General features: G+C 44.9%; 2 protein-coding genes across 6 annotated transcripts in view; both read right to left on the bottom strand.

Moving 5' to 3' along the window:
- CD58 (CD58 molecule) overlaps nt 1-9,963 on the bottom strand; it is a 37,196-nt gene extending 27,233 nt beyond the window's left edge. For all 3 annotated transcript variants that reach the window (XM_072967934.1, XM_072967933.1, XM_072967935.1), the window contains exon 1: nt 9,824-9,963. In XM_072967934.1, the coding sequence (XP_072824035.1) occupies nt 9,824-9,893 (70 nt within the window). In that variant the 5' untranslated portion in view covers nt 9,894-9,963. The remainder of the gene's footprint in view (nt 1-9,823) is intronic.
- A 3,269-nt stretch (nt 9,964-13,232) lies between these two features.
- The window catches only part of IGSF3 (immunoglobulin superfamily member 3), a 96,790-nt gene continuing 87,100 nt past the window's right edge, over nt 13,233-22,922 (bottom strand). For all 3 annotated transcript variants that reach the window (XM_031680541.2, XM_031680539.2, XM_072967932.1), the window contains 2 exons: nt 18,206-18,700; nt 13,233-16,401 (listed from right to left, as the gene is read on the bottom strand). In XM_031680541.2, the coding sequence (XP_031536401.2) occupies nt 16,151-16,401; nt 18,206-18,700 (746 nt within the window). In that variant the 3' untranslated portion in view covers nt 13,233-16,150. The remainder of the gene's footprint in view (nt 16,402-18,205; nt 18,701-22,922) is intronic.

Here is a 22,922-nt window from a genome sequence, read left to right as displayed (position 1 = left end):
ATTTAACCACATAACAGCAGCAGTACATTTACTGAAGGCTCGCTACGTGCCAATTGTTCTAAGAGATGGATGGATGGCTTGATGGACAGATAGATAGATAGACAGATAAGATGGATATATGGATGGATGGATGGATGGATGGATGGATGGACAGACGGATGGATGGGCAGACAGAAAGATGGATGGGTAGGCTCACTTAATTCTCAACTCAGCTCTGTGAGGTGCGTCTTATTATTCATTTATTCACACACAGAATATTTATTGAGTCCCTCCTATGTCCCAGGCACTATACTAAGCAGTTAGGGTACAGCACTAAGCAAATCAGACAAAATCCTGCCCTCTTGGAGTTTATGTTATGGGGGCCAGGGGAGGAACACATGAAATAGAAAAGTAAGCATCTTTTATGTTAGGTGGTGTTGAGTGCTACTGTGAAAAGTGAAGCTGAGTATGGGGGAGGATGAGTAATACTGAGGAGGGAAGTTGCTGTCAGATGGGAGGTGGTCACAGTTGGCATGCGAGCAGGGCCCAGAAAAAGTGAGGCAGAGAGCTTGAGCACGTGGGAAGAGCGTTCCAAAGAGTGAGAACTATGAGGTTACAGCTGAGGAGACTGGGCCTCAGAGGTTCAGAAGCTGACCGTGGCCACTCAGCTGTCCAGGGCAGAGCTGACATGCAGAGCCAGGTGGCCAGCTCACAGGGCCTGCACTGTTAGCTACAGCGTGACACACCTTAGTCTTTACTCGCCGATTCCACCCTTATCCAGTCCAAGTCAGTGATTTCTGTTTCCGGGACTGATAAAAGCAGAAATCTACTGGTCTCAGCTACACCACCACTGCTTCCCTGTCTCCATCTATTTCAGACTGAAACTGCAGCCACCTGACTCCCAACAGACCATACATCCCCTGGTCCCCCAGTCCCAGAAACTCCCCAGAACCGGCCCCACATATACTCTCCATTGTCAAGCTAGTCCTCGTCTCCTGGATGAGCTCACCCAGGATTAAGATGTTAGTTCTTTAAATCAGCTTCCTTTGAGCTTTCCTGTCTCCTGTCATGCTGAAATACTATCCTTTTTATTCCTTATCCTTGCACTCCTTCTTTCCTGAGATGCTCCCCCTCAACCTGTGCAGTCCAGTTCAGTAGCCGCTAGCCACACGTGGCTTGTGAGCACACGCAATGTGGTTAGTCCAAATTGAGTTGTATTGTGAGTATACGATACACACCAGACTTTAAAGTATGAAAAAGAAAATGTAAGATCTTTAACTAATATTTTTTATATCAACTACACGTTGAAATGAAAATATCATAGGTATATAAGGTTACATAAAATATATAGTTCAAATTAATTTCACCTGGGGTTTCATATCAGATTTCTATTTAACAGCATATTCTAGCCTTTTCTTTCAAGACACCCACATTTGCCTTTGACTGTTCTCATCTTAGGATATATCTGAGACCTACAACAGCATGCCTTGGGGAACAAGGTTCTTTCTAGAGCTATTTAAGACTGTGAGTCTTTTTTAAACTACTCTCCAAAGTCTGATTAAAGGTATTTCAGTTGGCTATTGATCATTTCACTAAATTTTTTTATAATCCCTATTCTTTTCTAGTTATTCAGTTCATAGTTGAGATATATCCGATAAGAAGTTAATATCCAAAATATACAAAGAACTCATACAACTCAATAGCTAAACAAACAAACAAACAACCTGGTTAGAAAACAGGCAGGCGACCTGAATAGACATTTTTTCAAAGAAGTCATACAGATGACAGATGGCCAACAGACACATGAAAAGATGCTCAGCATCACTAATCATCAGGAAAATGCAAATCAAAACCACAATGAGAAACCACCTCACACTGGTCAGAATGACTATCATTAAAAAGACAACAAATAATAAGTGTTGGCAAGGATGTGAGGGAAAGGGAACCCTCCTGCACTGTGGGTGAGATTGTAAATTGGTGCAGCCACTATGGAAAACAGTATGGAAACTCCTCAAAAAACTAATAGAACTTGTCATAGTCTATCAATTTCACTTCTGGGTATTAACTTGAAGAAAACAAAAACACACTGGAAAAAATATATGCAAACCAATATTCATTACAGCATCATTTACAATAGCCAAGAGATGGAAGCAATCTATGTGTCCTTCGTTAGATGGATGAATAAAGAAGATGTGGTATTTACATACAATGGAATATTACTCAGCCATAAAAAACGAAACATTGCTTTTTATGATAACATGAATAGATTTAGAGGTATGCAGATGAAATTAGTGAGACAGAGAAAGACAAATACTATATAATTTCACTTATATGTGGAACCTAAAATTTCTAAAAAATAAGAAATCTAAAAAAAAGATTTTTTAGATAAAATAACAAATAAAACAACAAATAAAAAATCTAAAAAAAAAAACAAATAAACAAACACAGCAAAACAGAAATACTCATAGATGGCGAATAACCTGGTTGTTGCCAGAGGGAAGGTGGGTAGCGGGTGTGAGTGAAATAGGTGAGGGGGATTAAGAGGTACAAACTTTGAGTTATAAAATAAATAAGTCACGGAGATGTAACATGCAGCATAAGAATATAGTCAATAATATTGTAATAACTTTCCACGGTGACAGGTGATAACTAGACATACTGTGACCATTTTATAATGTATAAAAATACTGAATTACTATGTTGTACATCTGAAACTAATATAATATTGTAAGTCAATTAAAAAGGGAAAAACCAGATAATAATACTAAAGTATACAATTCAATTAAAAATATTAGCATGATAAAGAGGGCAATAAAACAAATTCTTAGACCTCGTTTTTTAAAAGTAATTGTCTTTTCCAAAATTCCTAAAAGATATCTGTCAAAATTAACCAAAAAATGGCAACAAATACAGAAATGTGAAACTTGATTAGATCCTGGTATTTTAAAAAAGACATTCTTGTGACAATTGGGAGGATGTGAATAAGGGTAGAAGTTAGGTGATATTTATGAGATTAGTGTTGTCTTTTGCAAATATGATGCTATTGGGATTATGCCAAAGTATTTAGGAGTGAAGTGTGGGTGTATAAAGAGATGATAATTACAGCAAAATGTTAATAAACGGATATATAAATAAACCCTCATTCTGAATTCTATGGCCCAAAGGTCCCCACACCCCTCAATTGTGTATTACGATATTGAATGCAATCTTACGTAATTGGTAATTGTGCTATCTTATATAACTTATAAGATGTTTTAGCAAAATTACATGGGACGATACACACGTTATATATAAGAGATCAACTGTCTCATACGTAAGAGCTCTTCAAAAAGTTGCTTGCCTAGTCTCGGGTTGGGAATGTATGGACTCTGAGTCGGACGGACCTGGCTGCTAGTGTGCTCTGCTACTTACCTGCTGTGTCACCTTGGACAAGGCACTTACCTGACCTAAGATTTGTTCTCCTCTTTAATAGTCCCTACCGAATAAAACTAGTATGACAATCAAAGGAAAACAAAAACCTAAGACTCTAAGCACGGTGCTTGGCACAGAGCATGTGCTTAATTTAGAGGAACTATTATTGACACCCCATTATCAAGCTGGATCTAGTTTTTTGGTAGGAATACACAGCACTATTCTGACTTGGATTATCTTTCCCGAAGGAAAACACAGAGACTCTGGAATCTTGACTCAAGCAAAGCGTATGAGCAAGTCTCACATAATCACATGAGGTAACATAATCACTTAAAACGGAGACATGCTTGACAAAAAATGTACCAGCTAACATCCAGATGTAACCATCTGTTAAAAATATTAAATCAATGAAAGAAACTTTTTATGAAGTAGTATATGACTTGGTTCCTGCGTACAAGGAACTAAAATCCAGTCGCAGAGGCAGGTGGCAAGATACAGGGGCCATGGAAGGTTAGCAGCAGCAGAGTAAGGCAGGCTTCACTGGTAGAAGCTGACTAATACACTAGGCCCTAGGCTTGAGCCCACTGCGTGCCCAGCACTGCCTAGTCCTGTGCACCTGTCATCCCACTTATGCAGTCCAGTGCCAAATGCTGCCAGCTCTGCCTTCAGAACACTCCCTGATACCTCCCCTTTCTCATCTGCCCCCGCCCCGTCTCTTCTTACCCACCCCCACCAAGTCACTGTGCCTGCACCGCAGCCTCCTAACTGGTCTCCCTGCTTCCTCTTCATCAGCAAAGACTTCTCCACCCAGCAGCCAGAATAATTCATTTCAACACTCCAGTCATCTTTTCACTCCTGTTCAAAACTTTCTACGACTTCCTCTTCCACTGCGAATAAAAAAGTCACAGTCTTTGAAAGGGCGCACAGAAGTTTATCGCTAGGCTCTGGCCCTGGCTGCTTTTACAACTTCATTTCCTGTTACCCTCCTGCACAGGGGTCCCCCTGAAGTTCCTCAAGTGCTTGAAGCCTACCTCAGGGTTTTTGCTGCTGTTCGTCCTCTCTACGTGGAATGCTGCTCCCCGACACAGTCACCTGGCCTGTTCCATCACTTCCTTTTAAGTCTCCACTCAGCAGCTACCGTTTTAAAAAGAACCTCCCCTGACCACACTTTATAAAATACTAACTACCAGAGAGTGGCTGAATGAAATAGCTCACCTCCACCCCCACAGAGAACTATGTAGCCATAAAAAAAAAAAAAAAAAAGAATGGGATGATCTCTATAAACTGATATGAAATTATTTTACAGCCATATGGTAATTGACAAAAACAAGGTACAAAAAAAGAGTATGTTACCTATTGTTTAAGAAAGGGAGTTAGAAATAAACATATGTATCTGTTTATATTTGCAAAAAGAAACAAGAAAGATAAAACAGTAACAAACAATATGTTATGGGAGGAAAGAAAGGAAGGGAATGGAATTTCTGAGCCTATCTTCCCTCAGTATCTGCAGGGAATTAGTTTCAGGACCACAGTGGATACCAAAATCCAAGGATGCTCAAGTTCCTTATATTAAATGGCATAGTATTTGCACATAAGCTATTCACATCCTGCCATATACTTTAAGTCATCTCTAGATTACTTAAAATACCTAATACAATGTAAATACTATTTAAATAGTTGTAAATACAATGTAAATGTTTTATAAATAGTTGTCAGCATGTGACAAATTCAAGTTTTGCTTTGGGGGAGTTTCTGAGTTTCTGGAATTTTTTTCCTGAATATTTTCAATCCAGGGTTGGTTGAATCCGCAGATGCAGAACCTGTAAATATGGATGGCCAGCTTGTATATGATTTTGATTTGAACCACATTAATCTTTTACATATTTAAACATTAAATCAAGAGGGGGAGACTCTAAAATAGAATAGAAAGAGACAAATTAATGAAACTATGTATCAATTTGGTACCATAATCACACAGAAGAAAAAAATTATCCAAGTAACTTTAAAATACAGTGTTCTGTATATATTTAGCGGGATAGATGGAAGAATAAAAAGAACTGCTAAGAAATCTTAAACAGTATTTAGTAAAGTTTGTGCTTCGTAGTAGTATTGGCGTAGCAATTATGGAACTAGTTTGTGTTTGTGTGGGGTTTTTTCTTTTTTTAAATCTTTTTCCATTTTTTCCTTTTACCTTCACCTGTTTTCTTTTCTTTCTCTTTTCTCATTCTCTTTCCTTCTTTATTTATTTTTGGAACTGATGCTAAGAATAGAATTCTCCCTGTAGGGAAGGAAGATACTAATATGGAATGGAGGAAAAGAACTGAACTGGTGGATTAGCCTTTGGTAACAGGATAAACTCATGACTTTGTGAAAATTATTTCCTAACTCTGAAAACTGACAGGGCCTAGAACAGCCTTCAGTAGAAGGCTACTGAAGCACACCTAGCACCCTGATCTTAATTTCCAAATACCATCCTCCACTACAAGGAAAAGGAAATCTAATGATTTCAAGGCTGAGGCAGGAAAGGTACAAAATTAGTCCAGAACATCCTTCTATGTCAGAAAGTAAGGAAGTGCTCAAAATACTGACGGAAACTATGGCAACTGTACACTGAAGCTTGGAGGGGTTCCCACTTGCCAAGTTAGGAATCACTGAGCATCACAACGGATAATGGCAGGAATGCCATCTTAAAAATATACCCACAAGTCCATACTAATACTAAAAAAAAAAAATTAAATTTAAAAAGGTGCAAAAGTGCAAAGGCTCTTCATTACTGCAGAATGTCAATAAAGTATGAAGAAAAATAGAAAACTGCCATCTACAAACATTTTAGTGATAATGGACCTGGGGAAGAATCACCACTGGGTGCTAAAACATTGGGTGAAAGATTGTTGAAAAAGAGGATATTCACACAATCTCAAAGTGCCACTTAATCACATACTACAGACACACTTCATTTTATTGTGCTTTGTTTTATTGCGCTTCGCAGATGTTGCGTTTTTTACAAATTGAAGGTTTCTGACAACCCTGCATTGTCAGATGATGGTTAGCATTTTTTAGCAATAAAGTATTTTTTAATTAAGGTAAGTACATTTTTTTTAGATAGCGCTATGGCACACTTAAAAGACTACAGTATTGTATAAACATAAATTTTATAGACAGTAGGAAATCAAAAAAATTGTGTGACTTGCATCATTGCGATACTCATTTTATTGCAGTGGTTTGGAACTGAGCCCGCAAAATCTCCTGTATACATGCCTGTATTTTTTCCTCTAATGGAGAAATCTGGTGGACTTCACCTTAACAACTGGCATTAATGTGTCCAATAATGAGACAAATGGACTGCATCTGCATCCTGATGAGATGCACGCCTGTGAGAAATTTCTGTCCAGGGAAGTTGACAGCAGAATCTAAGCATGTAACTCAAACCAAGGGACATTTTTATACAACAACTCATCCAGATCCCTCAAAAATGGCAGTGTCATAAGCAAAAAACAAAAGAAAACAAACAGCAACAACAATAAAAAAAAAAACCAGAAAAAAACATGAAAAAGAAAAAGAAAGTTGGCAAGTTTAGATTTTTATATTAAAGGAGAGTCGAGAGGCATGACTACCAAATTTGGTATATGATCCAGGATGGGCTTCTGGACCCTATCTGAGAACAATACTGTATCAGTGATATTTCCTGACTGTGATAACAGTTCTAGGGCTTACTGAAGATATGCTGCACTTAGAAGACCTATGTTGAAATATTTAGGGGTGAGATGTCACGAGCTGCGATTCTCAAATGATTAACCAAAAAAAAAAAAAAAGTTAATTGTGTGTGTGTAAAACAGAAGTAAACCAAATGTTACCAACTGGTGATTTGAGGAGAAAGGTGTGCAAGTGTTCACTGCACTATTTTTGCAATTATTCTAAAGATTATAAATATTCCAAAGTTAAAAAAAAATTAAAAAGAACTATTAACCGCTTCCATTTCCCCTGCCTCTGCAACTCCTAATGTCTGTATTAGTAAATGTTCACCATTGCCCAGCATCTAGATATTTACTTGTTTATTGCCTTACTGTTTTTCTCTTCTTCCTGTAAGCTTTACAGTGCCTGACACACAGTTGATAGTAAATAATTACTTGTGGAATGACTGGTGTTCACAATCATTCTGTGAAGCAAATACTAGCATTATCCTTTCTCTGCTGTGAGCTGTGATGTCTCTTTAAAGGCAAAGATATGGAGGCACGCAGAAGTTAGGGAACTTCTCACTGGAGAGCTGGTACTGTTAACCACTCTTATGCAGCTTCCCTAGTGATGCTGGCTTGGTTCTCAAATGGTTCAGCTTCCGCCAAGCTACGTGAGTTTTCCTTAGCCTATTCAGAGAAAGCGATGCTCACGTTTGCTAATTAAAGTGACCACTGAATAAATACACGAATTAGGTGGGAGACACCATCATGGGGGTACTGTTTAGAGAAACTTGCTGGATGAGGTGAGGCTTGATGGGCAAACTCAGTTTGTGCTGGAAGAGAGAGCACCGGTACACTCTGGGACCAGGGAGAGACCAGTGCACATGGAGGAGGGCAACCCCATCCATTCAGTCTCTGTATATGCCTCTCCCTGTCCCCACAGCCACCAGTATATAAAACCTTCACATCTCTTTGGGACCTGTGATGGTGCCTGCCCTGGCCTCCCTGTCTCCAATTCTGCTCAACTACAATCCTTTTCTCTTTACTTCTGCCAGGTCTTTCTTCTTCCTCAGTGCATGGCTCTGATTCTGTCAGTCCCAGTAAGAGTCTTTCTTTGCCTGCAAAAGAGAATCCTCACTCCCAAAGGGGACATTCAGGGCTCCTGCATGGGGCCTCAAGCTCTCGTGGGCACACCAACTCTCCAGTAACCTTGATGGCTTTACTGCCAAGTTCACCCTGTACACTTTGCTCCCCAGTCCTTCTTATCTGGTTTCCTCCTCTGGGAAACTTTCCCCACATCATGGCATGTCCACATACCACCTATCCTAGGAGGCCAGATTCAAATACTCTCCCTTCCATGAAATCTTTACTTCACCAAAGATATGTGATGTCACAAAAGATGTTGCTCTCTTCCCTCTGCACACCCACAGCATTTTATGTTTATCTCTCTGACAACATTTACTTCTGTGCCTTACATTGTAGGTACTTTTGAGCATCATCTCAACCCCCATCCCCCTCCTAGGTTGTACTCCATAGATGCCTGCACCCCAAAGACCTTCAATAAACGCTGACTGCATGGAGGAGTGGATATAGCTCAGTGGTAGAGTGCATGCCTAGCATGCATGAGGTCCTTCCTGGGTTCAGTCCCCAGTACCTCCATCAGAATTAAATAAACCTAATTACCTCCCCCGGAACCCACTCCGTATCCAAAACAACACAAACAAGCGAACAAAAAAATAAACGCTGAGTGCAGAGTGGAGTAGGGAGGTGGATCTGGTGAATGTGCTAAGGGGCCTCCAGTGAGAAATCCCAAGGAAAGAAGCACTAGTTTGTATGACTGAATCACTACGCTGTACACCAGAAGCGAACACAACATTGTCAGTCAACTATACTTCAATCAAGAAAAAAAAAGTACTTGTTCAGGGGGTTGTTATGCTCCAGGGGTTTGGCAATGACTTAACTAGGGGCCTGTGTGAGGAGAGGCTGATGAGGTGGGAAGGTTAAAAATCGAGACAAAGATACCTATTTCACGACTTAGCTGAAAACGTGTTAAAGGGATGAACGCAGTCCTAGGCACTCACAACTTGGCCCTCTTAAGTTCAGAAGGGAGAAGAAAGGGGCACTAACCGCACTAATTAGGAATCCCGAATTGAGGGCCCTGCTCCAGCTGTGGGGCAATTCTGACCCGCCGCCCTCCGCGCGGGCGCGGGCGCGGGTGGACTTGGCTTTGGCCGCTACGCGCTCCCGGAGGCGGCGGGGCCGGCGGGCTGCGCGTTCCGCGTCCTGAGAGGCCCGCCCCGGGCGCGCCCACGGGCTGCGGAAGCGTGAAGAGGTCCGCTCAAGCTCTGGGCGACAGTCCCTCGGCGGGAAGTAACTTGGTCACTCAGTCGCACAGAAAAGGCACCCGTTCCGGAGGAACACGGGGCGAGAGATGGGCGGGGGTCGTGGGGTTAGGAAGGATCCCCCGAGGGAGGAGAGAGCGCAGGGACAGGGAACGAGGCAGAGTCCCGTCTCTCGTTTTCCCCAAACAGGCTTCAGAGCCCTCGGTCCGCGTTCTTACTGACCACTCTAAGGAGACGTGTGGGGGACACGACTAGGTCCCGCGCGCGGCCGCGTGCCCCACGCCAGCCCCGCCACCCCGACTTGCAGCCGCCTCGGGCCCCGCCCGTCCACCGGGCCCCGGAGCCCCGGAGCCCCGGGGCCACTGACACCCCGCTCTGCCCGGTCCCCGCGGGCTCCCGGGGGAGGCCTCCACTCACCCAGACTGAGCAACAGGCAGATCGCGCCAAGGGCCCTCGCGGCCCACCCCGGGGCGCTTCCTGCGGCCATGGCGGTCCGGCCAGCCTCGGAGACGCGGGCACGGCCAGAGTCGCGTCTGCCCACGGGAGAGGGCCCGCCCGCCGCGCGCCCCGCCCACCGACGACGTCTCCGCCCGCGTCCTTCCTCCTTCCCGCGAACGCGGCCCCGCCCAGTGCCTCGAAGAGCCGCGCCGCCCGTTCCGCTCTCTGGGGCTCTCCCTTAAAAATGGCTTGCGTTTTTACAACCAGGTTTACCCTCGGTCCTCCCACGCCTCCCGCACTTTTCCTTGGCATTCGGAACATAGTGGAGGCGCCCCCGGAGCCGGGGGTGTCAGACTGTCGCTCCCTGAAAGCTGCGCCCCGCTCGGCTGGCCCCTGCGGTGACAGCGGAACTCTGTGCTGGGACAAGGAGGCTCCGAAGCGCCCTGTGCGTTCATGGCTTTCCAGCAGCCGCAGCAGCGTGGAGTCAGCTTTTCCTGCCAGTTAATCCGCTATTGCCACTCTGGGCCAGGGTGAACCCCTTTCTTCAAATGTGAAAACGAAAGGAGACGGGGCATGTTAGACAACGCTAGGAAGTCTGGGGTTACCTAGTGCGGTCCCTACCCCCCCCCCCCCACTAAAGCGCCTGTCTCTCCTCATTCAAGGGCTGCCACCTTTTCCTTAACACTGGCCCCCGCCCCAACCCTCCCTTATCCAGAGCTGGGATTCCCAGCCTCGGGTTTCTCCCTTCCCAGTTTCCTCTTGTTTCACTCTTCCTCTATCTCAGCTATGGACTTGCCCTTAGGCGGGGGAGTCGAGGCTGTACACTCCCTCCCTGTTTGGCCTCCCAAAATCTCTCTCCTTCAAGCTGCAACAGACGCTTGGAACTTCCCATCTTATTGGCTAGTCTTCTCCCCTAAAATCCATCTGATTCCAGACCCAATTCCTATACTCCTAGGACCTGCTCCTGGCATCGGCCTCCCTGTGGGCCCTTTTGTTCCAGAGAGCAGCACCAGAATGACCGCTGCCTAGCCGCTGGAATTCGGGGAACTCTGTTACCATGTGAGTAGGAAACTCCTCCCATGAACTGGAGTCCCTGCAGTCCAAATAAACACGAACATGTTTGCCAGTTGTCAGACAGTGGAAATGTGTTTTATTGTTGCTGTCACTGCCATCATCCTCAGGTAGAGACCCCAAAACCACTCAAGGCGCTTGAACTACACTGTAAGAATTCATGAATTCTTAAATTAGCCATGAAATTGTAAACGGTACCTGTAACAGGTGAAATTTCTGGTACCAATGTCCTGGCCCACTAAGCTTACTACCTTAGACATTCCCTGTCATCTGTAGATGTTGGAACATAATAAGGCAGGTAGAGCGTGTAGCACAAAATGTGAGAAGATCAAGTTTCTCCTCCGCCTTGGGCTGGGAGGAACTCCGGCCAACTTGGAAAAATAGGATGGAGTCAGACCTTTAGGCCCTGGGGAGTCCCTGAAAGTTCTGGAGCTGGGAGGTGATATAACAGCAAACATTTCTCCAGCATTTACTATGAGCCAGACCCTGGGTTAAATGTGTTACCTGCTTTAACTGAATCTTGCTGCTCTCCCTATCTTTACAGATGAGGAAACTGAGGCTCAGAGAAGATTAATGACTTTCCCAAGGACACACAGTAAGGGGCAGAACTGGGAGTTTAACCAAGGCTAAGTCCAAAATGCCACTCTTACTCTTTCAGGCAGGCTGGGAAGCCATGCTGCTGATGGACTGGCCAGCAGAAACTGTCAACCCCCTCAGAAGCAGGGTAGAGGAAAGGACTGCCCAGGCACCTGGGGCTGGGAAATATCCCCCCAGGGCAGAGTCACTAGGCATCAGGGAAGGAATGGTTCCTTGGTTGGCTGCTCATCTGGCCAAAAAACTGCCCGTTCTTTCATTAAGAGAAATGCTGTGCTTCCATCAAGCACTTTTAGAAGCATCTATTTTCCTGGTATAGCAGACTTCATGAATCAAAAGCAGCTCAGAAAGGCTGGACCTGCATTACATTAGGCCGATGGCCAAAAAGGGCATATTCATGTACTGAGGACTTGCCACCTGTGACCAGTGTTGAGGTCTGGTTTCATCTGCAGAGGATCATAGACTAGAAGGTTGGAAGGGAGGGCTCATCCATGTGGTATGGGCTGCTGCTCTTGCCAGCACATCACCCTCTGATACTCTGGCTCTGGTTCTTGCCAGGCTTGGAACTACCCCCAGGAAGTTAAAGAATCCCGAAAGAGAGCAAAACACTGCTCCTAATCCTGCATATGTGAAAATCGTCCTTGCCCCATGCAAAAGTGGGCATTCACTTCATTTATATAAACACGGGGGGATTTGCACCAAGGGTGTAGGGGGGTAATCTTTATCCCATAATACTGTTTCCCTTTTTTAAGTGTTCCCCAGCAGAAAAGAGAGCATTTGGGGAAAAAAATAAGCAAAAATAATACATAAGACCTAATATGGAACCATTCTGGGTACCCGAGAGATTAAACAGTCACATTTCAATGTCTGACCAAGCCAGCAGCTGAGAGAAGTTGATAAGGATGCAGTAAATGGGGCCGGGGAGCAGAGGAAAACACACATTAAAGCCTTTGAAAGGCTTGTTTTAAATAGAAGAAAAAGAAAAGGAAGTACTCCCTCTGCTTTTTACTTCCATCTAGTTCCTTTTGCATATTCTGTGAATTTTAAAGAATTACAGATAGGTTCCAACTAATGAACTATCTCTACTATGACTTTAATCATTCGATCATTCTTCTCCATTTGCAGATGTGGTGAACTCCTCCAAAACCTCCCGGCATTTGAGTTGTGCAGGGAACAGAGAAGAGTGTGCTGTCTGGTCTCACTGAACAGGACCGCATTCCTCCATCCTGGAAAATGCTTGCTGACTATTTCACGGCCAAGACAATATGACGTAGTTTAAGGAAGACGGCGCAGTCTTGCTGCCAAGACCAAGGAGAAGGTTGTCTCTCCTTCTCCATCTGTTTCCTCTCACCACATCCTGTCTCCCCACACCCAACCCCACCCCCCACTGAAAAGAAAGCTAGATTCTGAACGTGCCTCTCAGGCCTCCAGGTCTGTGTGCTGATTCTGGGGGCATCACAGCCCTGACAGTCAGGGTAGATGTATATTTATTCTATCTTTTCAGCAGATGACAGTAAAGGGTCTTGAGAAAGGGGTGTTTTTATCACTGGTACAAAGGCACCATTTGGGCTGGGGGCGGGGCGTGATGATAAAGGCTGCAATTCACCAACCCTGAGTTTAGCAGGCCTAAATCAGGGACTGAATTCCAGGCCCCCAGGGCACAGTTTCACAGACCAAGAGAGTGGCTGATTAAGTGAGGAGAAAGAAGGACAGTGGACTCCAGTCGATGTAAACAGCCATATTTTCAACATAATTTACTACAGGTCTCTGAAGTGTATATAAAACATTTTAGTGCAACATCTTACAAATAGTTTTCGTTTTAAAAAAACAAACAAACAAAAACAAATCAACAGCTCTCTACATCATGCACGGGAAGTCTGCTTACCCCACCTCTGTTTTGTTTTGTTTTGTTTCTTCAACAGTTAAAGCAGAGAAACCGTTGTTTGGAAAAGAATATGAAAACTTGCTACAGAAACACCCTGGGGAAAGAGGGTGTGGTCGTATCCATGTCTTGGAATGGGCCTAGCACAGTGTAGTTTTCCATTAATGCAATGACGGAGATGTAGGTAAGTCAAGAGAGCAGTCAGCAGCTTTCCTCTCCGGGTCTCAGAGGATGAAAGCGCCAGCAGGCAGCGTGCAATGAGGTCTCCCAGCCACTGGAGGACACCATTACCACTCATCGGACGCCACATTTCCATAGGAATGGCCAAAGAAAGAAGGTCCCGGGGATTTTCACAGAAAGCTGAAAAGCTTACCCTTTGACGGTATCCCCTGGCCTAATAGAAAATGCACAGCAAAAAAAAAGCAATTATTAAAATACTGTTTTCGGTTTCTTTTTTTTTTTTTTCCCTTTCGAATCCTCTGCGACCTCTTCGCTCACTTATGCGCAGCACCAGCTTTTCTACACGTGTGAACCAATTCAAACTCAAATCTTCGTTACACATCCCAGTTCCAGCCAGCCCTCCGGCATCTTTCCATTCAGATGGAAGGAAAGTACGTCCTCTTCCTGCCTTGACTCAGTCTATACATTAGGGGCCAGCAACTTCTCACTGAAGCCCACAGCCCTGAAATGAAGAAATGGGGCTCATGGCGGCCTTCTTCCCTCACCACCGCTTCTGTTCCGTACCTCTAAAGCACTGATGCAGCATAAGAAATGGGCATGAGCATGTGAGGCATCAGTGGGGTTAAGGTGGCTGTGTCTACACATCTCATCTGGGAGGGAGGGAAGGCAGGCTACGGAAGGCCTTCCGAAAACGGCCAGGATCGCCTTGCTGCCCCTCGGCTGTGACACAGCAAAGCACCTGCACGCCCGCAGATCCCAGCAGGGCTCAGCACCCATGTGGCCTGGAATCCCACAGCCTCTCCTGGAGTCTGTTCAGTCTCAGAACAGGGTTTCACCACAATCTCTCTGGTTCGACTTCATTCTAGAGTCCCTGGTGGCTTTTTTCGTAAGTGGGAACTCCCTTGGGATTCAAGATGCACGTTCACAAGGAAGGGAGATGGCACTCTTAGCCAGCAAACTACGGCAAAGCGAGGGCATAAAAACATCTTCATGGGGTGAGCAAAAGGAAACACTTGCAACTGGTGATGCTCCGGGGGAGCCAAGCATCTTGCCCATGAGTGTAAAATAACAGGCGACATTAGCCCTTGCTGGGCCCTAAGAGGCTTTCAAATAAAAAGCCGCCATGACAACGAACAACCAAATCACCTGAAACCACAAACAAGATCTAAGAAAGGGAAGGGCAAAAAATCCATAGACAGAGACATGTGATCACTTTCTGCTGAGACAAGGTAATCCGAAAGGATTACAAAGGGTTGCTTCTGGGCCTCTCCTGGGCAGGCATCCTTATGGCAGTGAGACGCAGGTCAAACGGTGAAGAAGAAAGACATCAATACCTTTGGGAAAAATCAAATTGTAAAGAAGCAGAAAAATCTAGTCTTCATAGTTCCAGGAAGGCAGTCATTCCTCCCTGCTCTCCAACTCCAAGCTCTGGAAGCCCCCCTTTCACTGCCGACTGTCCCCATCTTCAAGGACCTTAGTTGTCAGCCAGCCCCAGTGCCCCCTGACAGTGTATGCGGTGGCTGCCTGGGCCCTGTGTGTTCGGTTCAGTGCTGTCCCCTTTCCAGGCTCACTGGCCACTTTCCCTTAAGAATTTGGCAAAGCACCTTAAAATAGAAGCCCACCTGCTCTCAGTTACCAGTTAGAGACTGCCCTTGCAGAACGGACCAAGCCAATGACCAGCCTTTTTCCTTCCTTCACTAACCATTGGCTTTGATCAATCTGAAAGTCAATAGCTGCTAAAGGCAGCCCTCTGCCCACTTCAGCTTGCAAAGTGTGTGCTGTTTGGAGCTTCTGATCTGTTCTCCAACAAAGTCTGCTTATTTTTTGGCAAGGTTGGGATGAAGCCTATTGCCTCCCCAACAGGCTAGACTGAGAACTCTCTACTCCTAATGGGGTTATGTAGGATTTATCTTGTACATACACAGTTCTTTGAAGCAAAATTCAACGCTTTCATCTTGACTACAAAGTGGTTCCAACAACTCCAGCTGAGGGAAAAGATAAGATACAAATTGGACCCACGCTACACATAATTTTCAAGTCTCGTTAAGAAAGTAAAAAACGTTTGGGTATATTTTGACCCATGGGTGGCATTTTCAAGTGTGCAAAAACAAAAGTCTTGGAAGAGATTCCTTTGCGCTATAAAGTTCGTCCTTCCATCTGCTATCAGTTATATTTAAGAGAAACTTGTCCACAACATAATGGAATCCAAAAGGGTAAACCAAAGGGATTGAAAAAAGAGTCCCAAAGACTTACAAAGAATCAGAACCCCTGTAACATCTATCTGAGAATACTATATAAATCAGCGAGTAGATGTGGCACTGGCAGCTACTCACCACATTACCAAAAACAAAAACAAGAAACCTAATTCTGCAGGATGGTGGCATCTGCTCAAAAATAGCTAACCAACCAAGACTGCCACCTAGAGGCAGTCTGTCTCTGACCGATCGGAGACTTGGAACACTTAAGTCTGACCATGTTCTGCCAGAGTGTCCCAGAGGTCAGATGCTGTCCGATCGCAGAGCAAGAGGCAGCAGGGAGAGCCTCAGCTCCTCCGTGGCTGATGACCACTGGGGACGCCCTTAGTCTATGGCTCCTGGGTGGATACTGAGCACAGGGGGCTCCAGGCAAGTAGGGGAGTAGTTGAGGTGTGGTTCCTTGATCCACAACAGAGGCACCCCATTCTTCCCATCAGAGTTCTTGCTGGAGTTCCGGCTCTTGAAGCGCACCAGCAGGATGGTGATGATAAGGATGCCAAAGATGGGGAAAGGGTAGAAGAAGACGAAGTAGAAGAGTGCATCATTGGAGCAGATGATGGACTGCAGGGTAGAACCTGAAAAGGACCAAGAGAGAGACAAGACCATGAGGACCGAGAATCTGGGCCGCTGCTTGTTCCTGAAGACCTCAGCCAACGCCATGGAGGCCACTTGGGGGAATTCTCGCACCCGTCCTATGCTTCCCCCCTGCCACTAATGGAAGGGAGACCACCCTTGCATTCTTGTTCTCATAACAGCACCTCTTGCAATTCACAGCCAGAAGTCCAAACAAAGCCATGCTTCCATTTCCCACTGTGAGTCAGTGTTTCTGTCTGGAAGGCCACATGAGAAAATGTAATTTATTGATTGTGAACTAAACTACATCTGGGATGCTAAAGAAGCCGACCCCACTTTAGCCTGAACCTCCTTCCCAGCTGTATTTTACACGTCCCTTTGCATGTAGATCTACTGCCAATGTCCTTCTTTGGGACAGAACATACATTCTCTGCCCACCAGCTTCTGAGAGCTGTTTGACCAGAAATGATACTTGCTCAATTAACGTTATCAATTAAATGTCATCATTGAACACTGACAAATGTAAGCAATATATCTGTGGCTGCACAGCACCCAGTGTTAGTTATTCCTGGATACAGAGGAGAATGAAACCTCATCCCCTCGACCTTGTCGAGGACTGCTCTGTGACAGGAGGCTGGCCTCTGGGAGGCTGCATTTTCTCTGTAAAATAAGGCTGCTGGATGATCACTGTGTCCTACAAAGCTTATTAAATTTGGACAGCCACAGTCGGCAGATAAAATGTGGTCTAAACACGTGCCCTGGTACTTTTGGACAGTGGGTAATTCAGCAGATCCTTAGGGGGTCTGAGTACAATTTAGGGGTTTTTTTGGCTTTTCGTTCTACTGCACAGCTGCTGCTTATTACTAAGAAAATTTAACTTACAGTAAAATTATTAGATTTCCAAAGTCTATGAAATTGCTGACAGTCAACCACTTTTGACCAACAAAACCTCAATTTCATAGGGTTCTCTCTAATAAACAGGAGGTTGTTAAAGGAAAGAAAAAGCTGACAAAACCCAAAATTATCTGATAAAATGTTTTGATTGAAGAAAAACGGACATTTCTAGCCAATTTTTAAAAAAATTTCTGCATCACAGGCTAATTCTACTAGTATAAACACCATTTTCAGTCTGATAGCATACACATTTTGACAGAAGGTCAACCAAGACTATCTTGTTAGAACACATAATGCAGGTCAGCAAGTATTTCCTCCAGTCTCTGCTCATGAGTCCCTCAGCATGATGAAGATTCTGAGTTCTGGACCATTCTGTAGCAACAGCTGATGGCTAACAGAGCTGCAACTAAGCTCTTCCCAGATGCGCGGTAACATCACTGCCCTTCTAAGCTGGTCTTCTCAACTAACCATACAAAATCCACCTAATCCTCCAAAATAAAAATGACCCAGGAACCTGAGAAAAAGAGAATGGCAGTGAGGTACTCAGACTTCATTTTGTTTTTTTCTCTCTCTCATGTTGCTAATTCACGGAAGAGAGACTCAGTTGGATATTCTAATGAGTAACAAAGTAATATCTAACAATATGCGTGTATAATGAAATTTTACTAAAATACAATCTGGCAGAGCATCAAGTTTATTATAAAGACTAGAGGGTATATTATCACTTTAATTCCTGCTCTTCTTCTTTGCAAGGGCAATCAAGGGTCAGTTATATAAACGGGTATGTCAAATCCTAAACACCCATAACAGGTAAGAAAACTGCTTATGAATTCACCATCGAGCTCTGAGTTTATCTTTCAGACAGCTGGACTCGACAGTGACATCTTTCTCCTGAAAACTGGCAAAACTCACTTGTGTCCAGAACACGGATGCCGATGGGGGCTGACTCCTCCTCTGTCAGCCGGTACCATTCCTTCTGAGGGCTGGGCAGCCACTCCTCCACACGGCAGGAGTAGTTCCCCGTGTCCTGAGGGCTTGCCTGCAGCACTGTGAGCCGGTAGAGCAGCGGGGAGAGCCTCTGGAAGCGAAGCCTGCCCTCCCAGGGGCTGCCCTCTGGGCCAAAGACAGCGTCGGGGCCCACGCTCAGCAGGGCTGTCCGCTCTGTTGGGTCTTCTTCCTCCTCCTCCTCCTCTTCCTCCTCATCCTCCCCCTCCTCCTCTTCCTCCTCTCCATCTTCCAGGCCAAGGCCACCCCTTTTCCCTGTAGCTTTAGTCCTCAGGGAGTACCAGGCTACAGCGAAGCGGGAGTCCTGGCTGGAGCGAGACACGATGCTACAATCCAGCTGGAAAGCTGCCTTCTCAGACACTGTGGCATTGGGGACCACTGTGTCCACCTGCAGAGCAGCATCTGGGAGAGACAAGGCTGTTTTAATTTCTGCTCAAAACAACCTAAAGATACATACACCCCAATGTTCACAGCAGCAATATTTATAACAGACAGAGAAGCAACTTAAATGTTCACTGACAGATGACTGGATAAAGATGTGGTGTATATATACAATGGAATACTACTCAGCCATAAAAAAGAATGAAATAATGCCATTTGCAAAAATGTGGATGGACCTAGAGATTATCACACTAAGTGAAGTAAGTCAGACAGAAAGACAAATATGAGATGATATCCCTTATATGTGGAATCAAAAAAAACTGACACAAATGAACTTATTTACAAAACAGAAACAGACTCACAGACATAGAAAACAAACTTACAGTTACCAAAGGGGAAAGGGGAGGGCAGGATAAATTAGGAGTTTGAGATTTGCAGATACAAACTACTATATATAAAATAGATAAACAACAAGGTCCCACTGTATAGCACAGGGAGCTATATTCAATATCTTGTAATAACCTATAATGAAAAATATGAAAAAGGATATGTGTGTGTGTGTGTGTGTGTGTGTATATGTGTGTATATATATATATATATCTGAATCACTATGCTGTACACCAGGAACTAACACAACATTGTGAATCATTGCGAATTGAATGTTTCCCTTCAATTAAGGGGAAAAAAAAACCAAAAAACCTAGGCAGGGAGGATATAGCTCAAATGGTAGAGCACAGGCTTAGCATGCATGAGGTCCTGGGTTCAATACCCAGTACCTCCTCTAAAAATAAATAAATAAAATTAATTACCGCCCCCCAAAAAATAATGAAAAAAAATTTTTAATTAAAAAAAAATCTAACAACCTAAATGTCCACCACTAAATATGTTCCAGTAATATAGTAATACACAAGAAAATTCTATGCATCTATTGAAAGGAATGAGAGGGTGCTATATGCAGGGATATGGAAGGAGATTAGAGAAAAATTGTCAGAGTACAGAACACTGTACTCTGCGTATCATCGTGTGGAAGAAAACAGAAAACACGTTTTATTCTGACAGACCATTCTGCTTATACTTGTGTGGAGTATCTGTGGAGCAATTCATAGGACGCTGGTTACGGGATGCTTATAGGAACGCGGGGAGGGAGGGACACTTATCCTCACTGTAACCCCTTTGCAGAGTTTAAAGAGTATCCCCCAACATTCATGACCACGTGGACCCTCCAAATTTCCTTAATTGGAAATAGGGTCTTCACAGAGGTAACTAGTTAAGATGCACTCCCAGTGGATTTCGGGTAGGGCTACATATAAGAGAAGAAGGCACAGAGACACATGAGGAGAGGGACACGGGACACGGGAAGACGGAGGCAGAGACCGGTGTGATGCAGCTACAAGCCAGGGACACCTGGGGCCACGAGGAGCTAGAGGAGGCAAGGAAGGACTCCTCCCTAGAGCCCGCAGGGGGAGCATGGCCCTGATGATACTTTGCTTTCACACGTCTCGCCTCCAGAACTGGAAGAGAGAAAGTTTCTGTTGTTTTAAGCTGCAGAGTTGGTGCCAATCTGTTATGGTGGCCCTGAGAAACAGATCACACCCTCAACAGCTTTTGAATTTAAACTGTGTGTGTGGAGATCATTACCTATACCACAGGGAGCCCAAGGAGGTAGCTATTCTCTAAGGACTAAAGCCAAACAACAGACAATAAACCTGAAAGGGTTCCTTACCCTGAGCACGGACCCCCCAGGATGACAGAGTGTCCTCCTGACTGAGGTGGGAGACACAGAACAGCCCTGGAGAGATACCTGAGCTGGTGAGTCACATTGCATAGACACCACCAGACAGCTGTATCTGTTTCTCTGTTTTGCGGTTTTGGCTCCTTGGGGTAGGCTGGAAAAAAATAATTCACTCCCTACCTCCTAAAAGGCCTCCCTTTGGTTCTGCTTATGATCTGCTTGTGAAAGATGCCACGGTAGCATCCACAGAAGCAGAGACCCACTCGGATTCTACTTGGATGACGACCAAACAGGAGCACTTCCCAAGCTGCCCTGGGCTTTCAATGAATTGGCTAATGTTGCTTGCAGGTGAACACAAAGCTGGAGTTGCCACTGCTTTTGTGGGGCTCTCCCAGGCCCCTCCACGTCCCCCTCGGCACATCTGGAATTTCGTGTGCACCGCTGGACACCGAGACTTAGGAACCGGCCACAGGGGTGGGCAGAGCGCACCAGCCCGGCTCTCACGGGGGACAGGAAGAGGCTGGAGGGGTGGCGGGCAGAGACCGCAGGACATTCAGTTCCCTGGAAGGGCCCCCGCCATCTTTTCTCCCTTTACTGTAGTCTCGTCTAGAGCTTACAATTTTTCGGGGCTCCTTCAAGCACCTTACCTACATTAATGACTCGATACAAGTTTTTTGAATGAAATTCATTCCTACCTTCTCACAACCCTCCTCCCCTGAACACACCTCTCTACCAACTGGGTTCCCCATGTCTGCCCTCTTCTAGAAGAGGCTGATCCATCTCCCTGGTCAGACTTTGACACTCTTCCCTTCCTTTTCCATGGGTAAGCCACAAGAAAAAATTTGTCCCTACCCCTTCCTGATGTCATGGGCTGATGCTCCCATGCTGTGACCTTGACCAACAACTCTGGCTGTGAGGCATGTAGTTCTCTCTTCCCTAGTCGTATGAGACAGACACAACTACTAATCTACTCAGCTACAGTCTCACCCAGTTCGAGTATTTCATACTTTGGTCGCCCCTAAACAATGCAAGCGATTCTTAATCTAACTCTTACAGTTCTGTTATTTCATGTCTTCTGTATGTTCAACTGACACCTCAGAAGCAAGGCTTTGAGGCACATGCACATAACAAATGTTAGGCAACCAGTGAAAACGTGGTCGTGAAATGTCTTCAGTGATGTGGGGAAAAGGCTCACAAAAGAATGCCGGGCAGGGAAAAAAAATCACAGGAAACAGTGAGATCATGACTTTGCTAAGAGAGAGAGTCTGAGGATATGTAAGCAGTGAGATTACAGATAACTTTCCTTTTCAAAACTATACTTTTCTGTTTTCCAAATGCTTTGTTATTAGCATGATGATCTTAGATAATCAGGGAAGGCAGGCAGGCGGGCAGGCGGGCTGGCTGAGCCAGGCTACTCAATTGTCTGAACACAAGGCCGACACAGGGTTGCAGACTGAAGGGCCACGATGTGAGCACACAGTGTGGCGGGCAGGAGACGCAGTGACCACCCCAGTCCGCTCTGTGATGCACTAGCTGTGGGGCATTTCTCTTCATGTTTCAGTTCCCTTGTTGGTAAAACCTACCACTCCGGGTAAGGACTGAACGTAAATAGCCTCACTGTGGCTGGGATGTAGCTGGCTGTCTCTTCCTATACCACCTGAGGCCTCAGTGTGGTGATCTGCAAAATGGGTGAGAGCTGGAGGAGAAGGTGGGTGTTCAGCTGCTGTATCTACCATTTTACCTTTGGGAAAAGACAAGCAAGCTGCTGCTAGGCAAAGTAAAAAGAAAAAAAAAGCTTCAGGGAAACATGAGTGACTCTGTTAAAAGCAGAGGCGATTTCCCTGTAGCTTAGGCAAGACAAGGAGGAGCGAGATAACATCTCTCTTGTAACAAACATGTAATCATTCCCCAAAGTGTGTCCTGTGATGTGTAGGGTTAGCACAACCAGGAAGCTCCAGGGTTCCACCAAAAAAAAAGAGCTGCTCGACTGAGATGTGAAAACATTACAAAAGCTTCCAACCAACGACCACCAATAGGAACATTCGATGTTGGGAACACAGGACAGAGCATTCCCACAACACACATCACAGCTCATTCCTGCTCCCTGTCCTTCTGAGGAACACTGACTCTCTGCTCTGATGTGGATGAAGGATGATGTGCTGCTGCGGAAGACACAGGCACCCTGCGCATCCTTGCTTTAATTGTATGTTTGAATGTGTGACAGTAATTCTACCTAGTAATTATGTGCATGTGGGTACTTTAAAAACAACAAAGACAAGAAAAACACCAGGCCACATAAAAGACAGTCATTAATACCAATAAAATTATTAGGAAGTGAGAGCGTAAAGGCTGCAGTGACTTCACCTTTTTCTATTTAAATCATGTGAATCAATTCTTTTCCACTGAAAATCCACAAGCTGAATTTTCTGAACCACAAGGCCACTCTTAACAGGATTTTTGCCACTTATCTTACTCTGAACATATCCTTCAAAAAAAATATCCTAGGCTCTG

Source organism: Vicugna pacos, chromosome 9 (genome assembly GCF_048564905.1).
Source record: "Vicugna pacos chromosome 9, VicPac4, whole genome shotgun sequence".
In the NCBI taxonomy this organism is placed as follows: Eukaryota; Metazoa; Chordata; class Mammalia; order Artiodactyla; family Camelidae; genus Vicugna; species Vicugna pacos.
The sequence above is the reverse complement of the archived record's forward strand: the minus strand, read 5'-3'. Positions and strand labels throughout refer to the sequence as shown.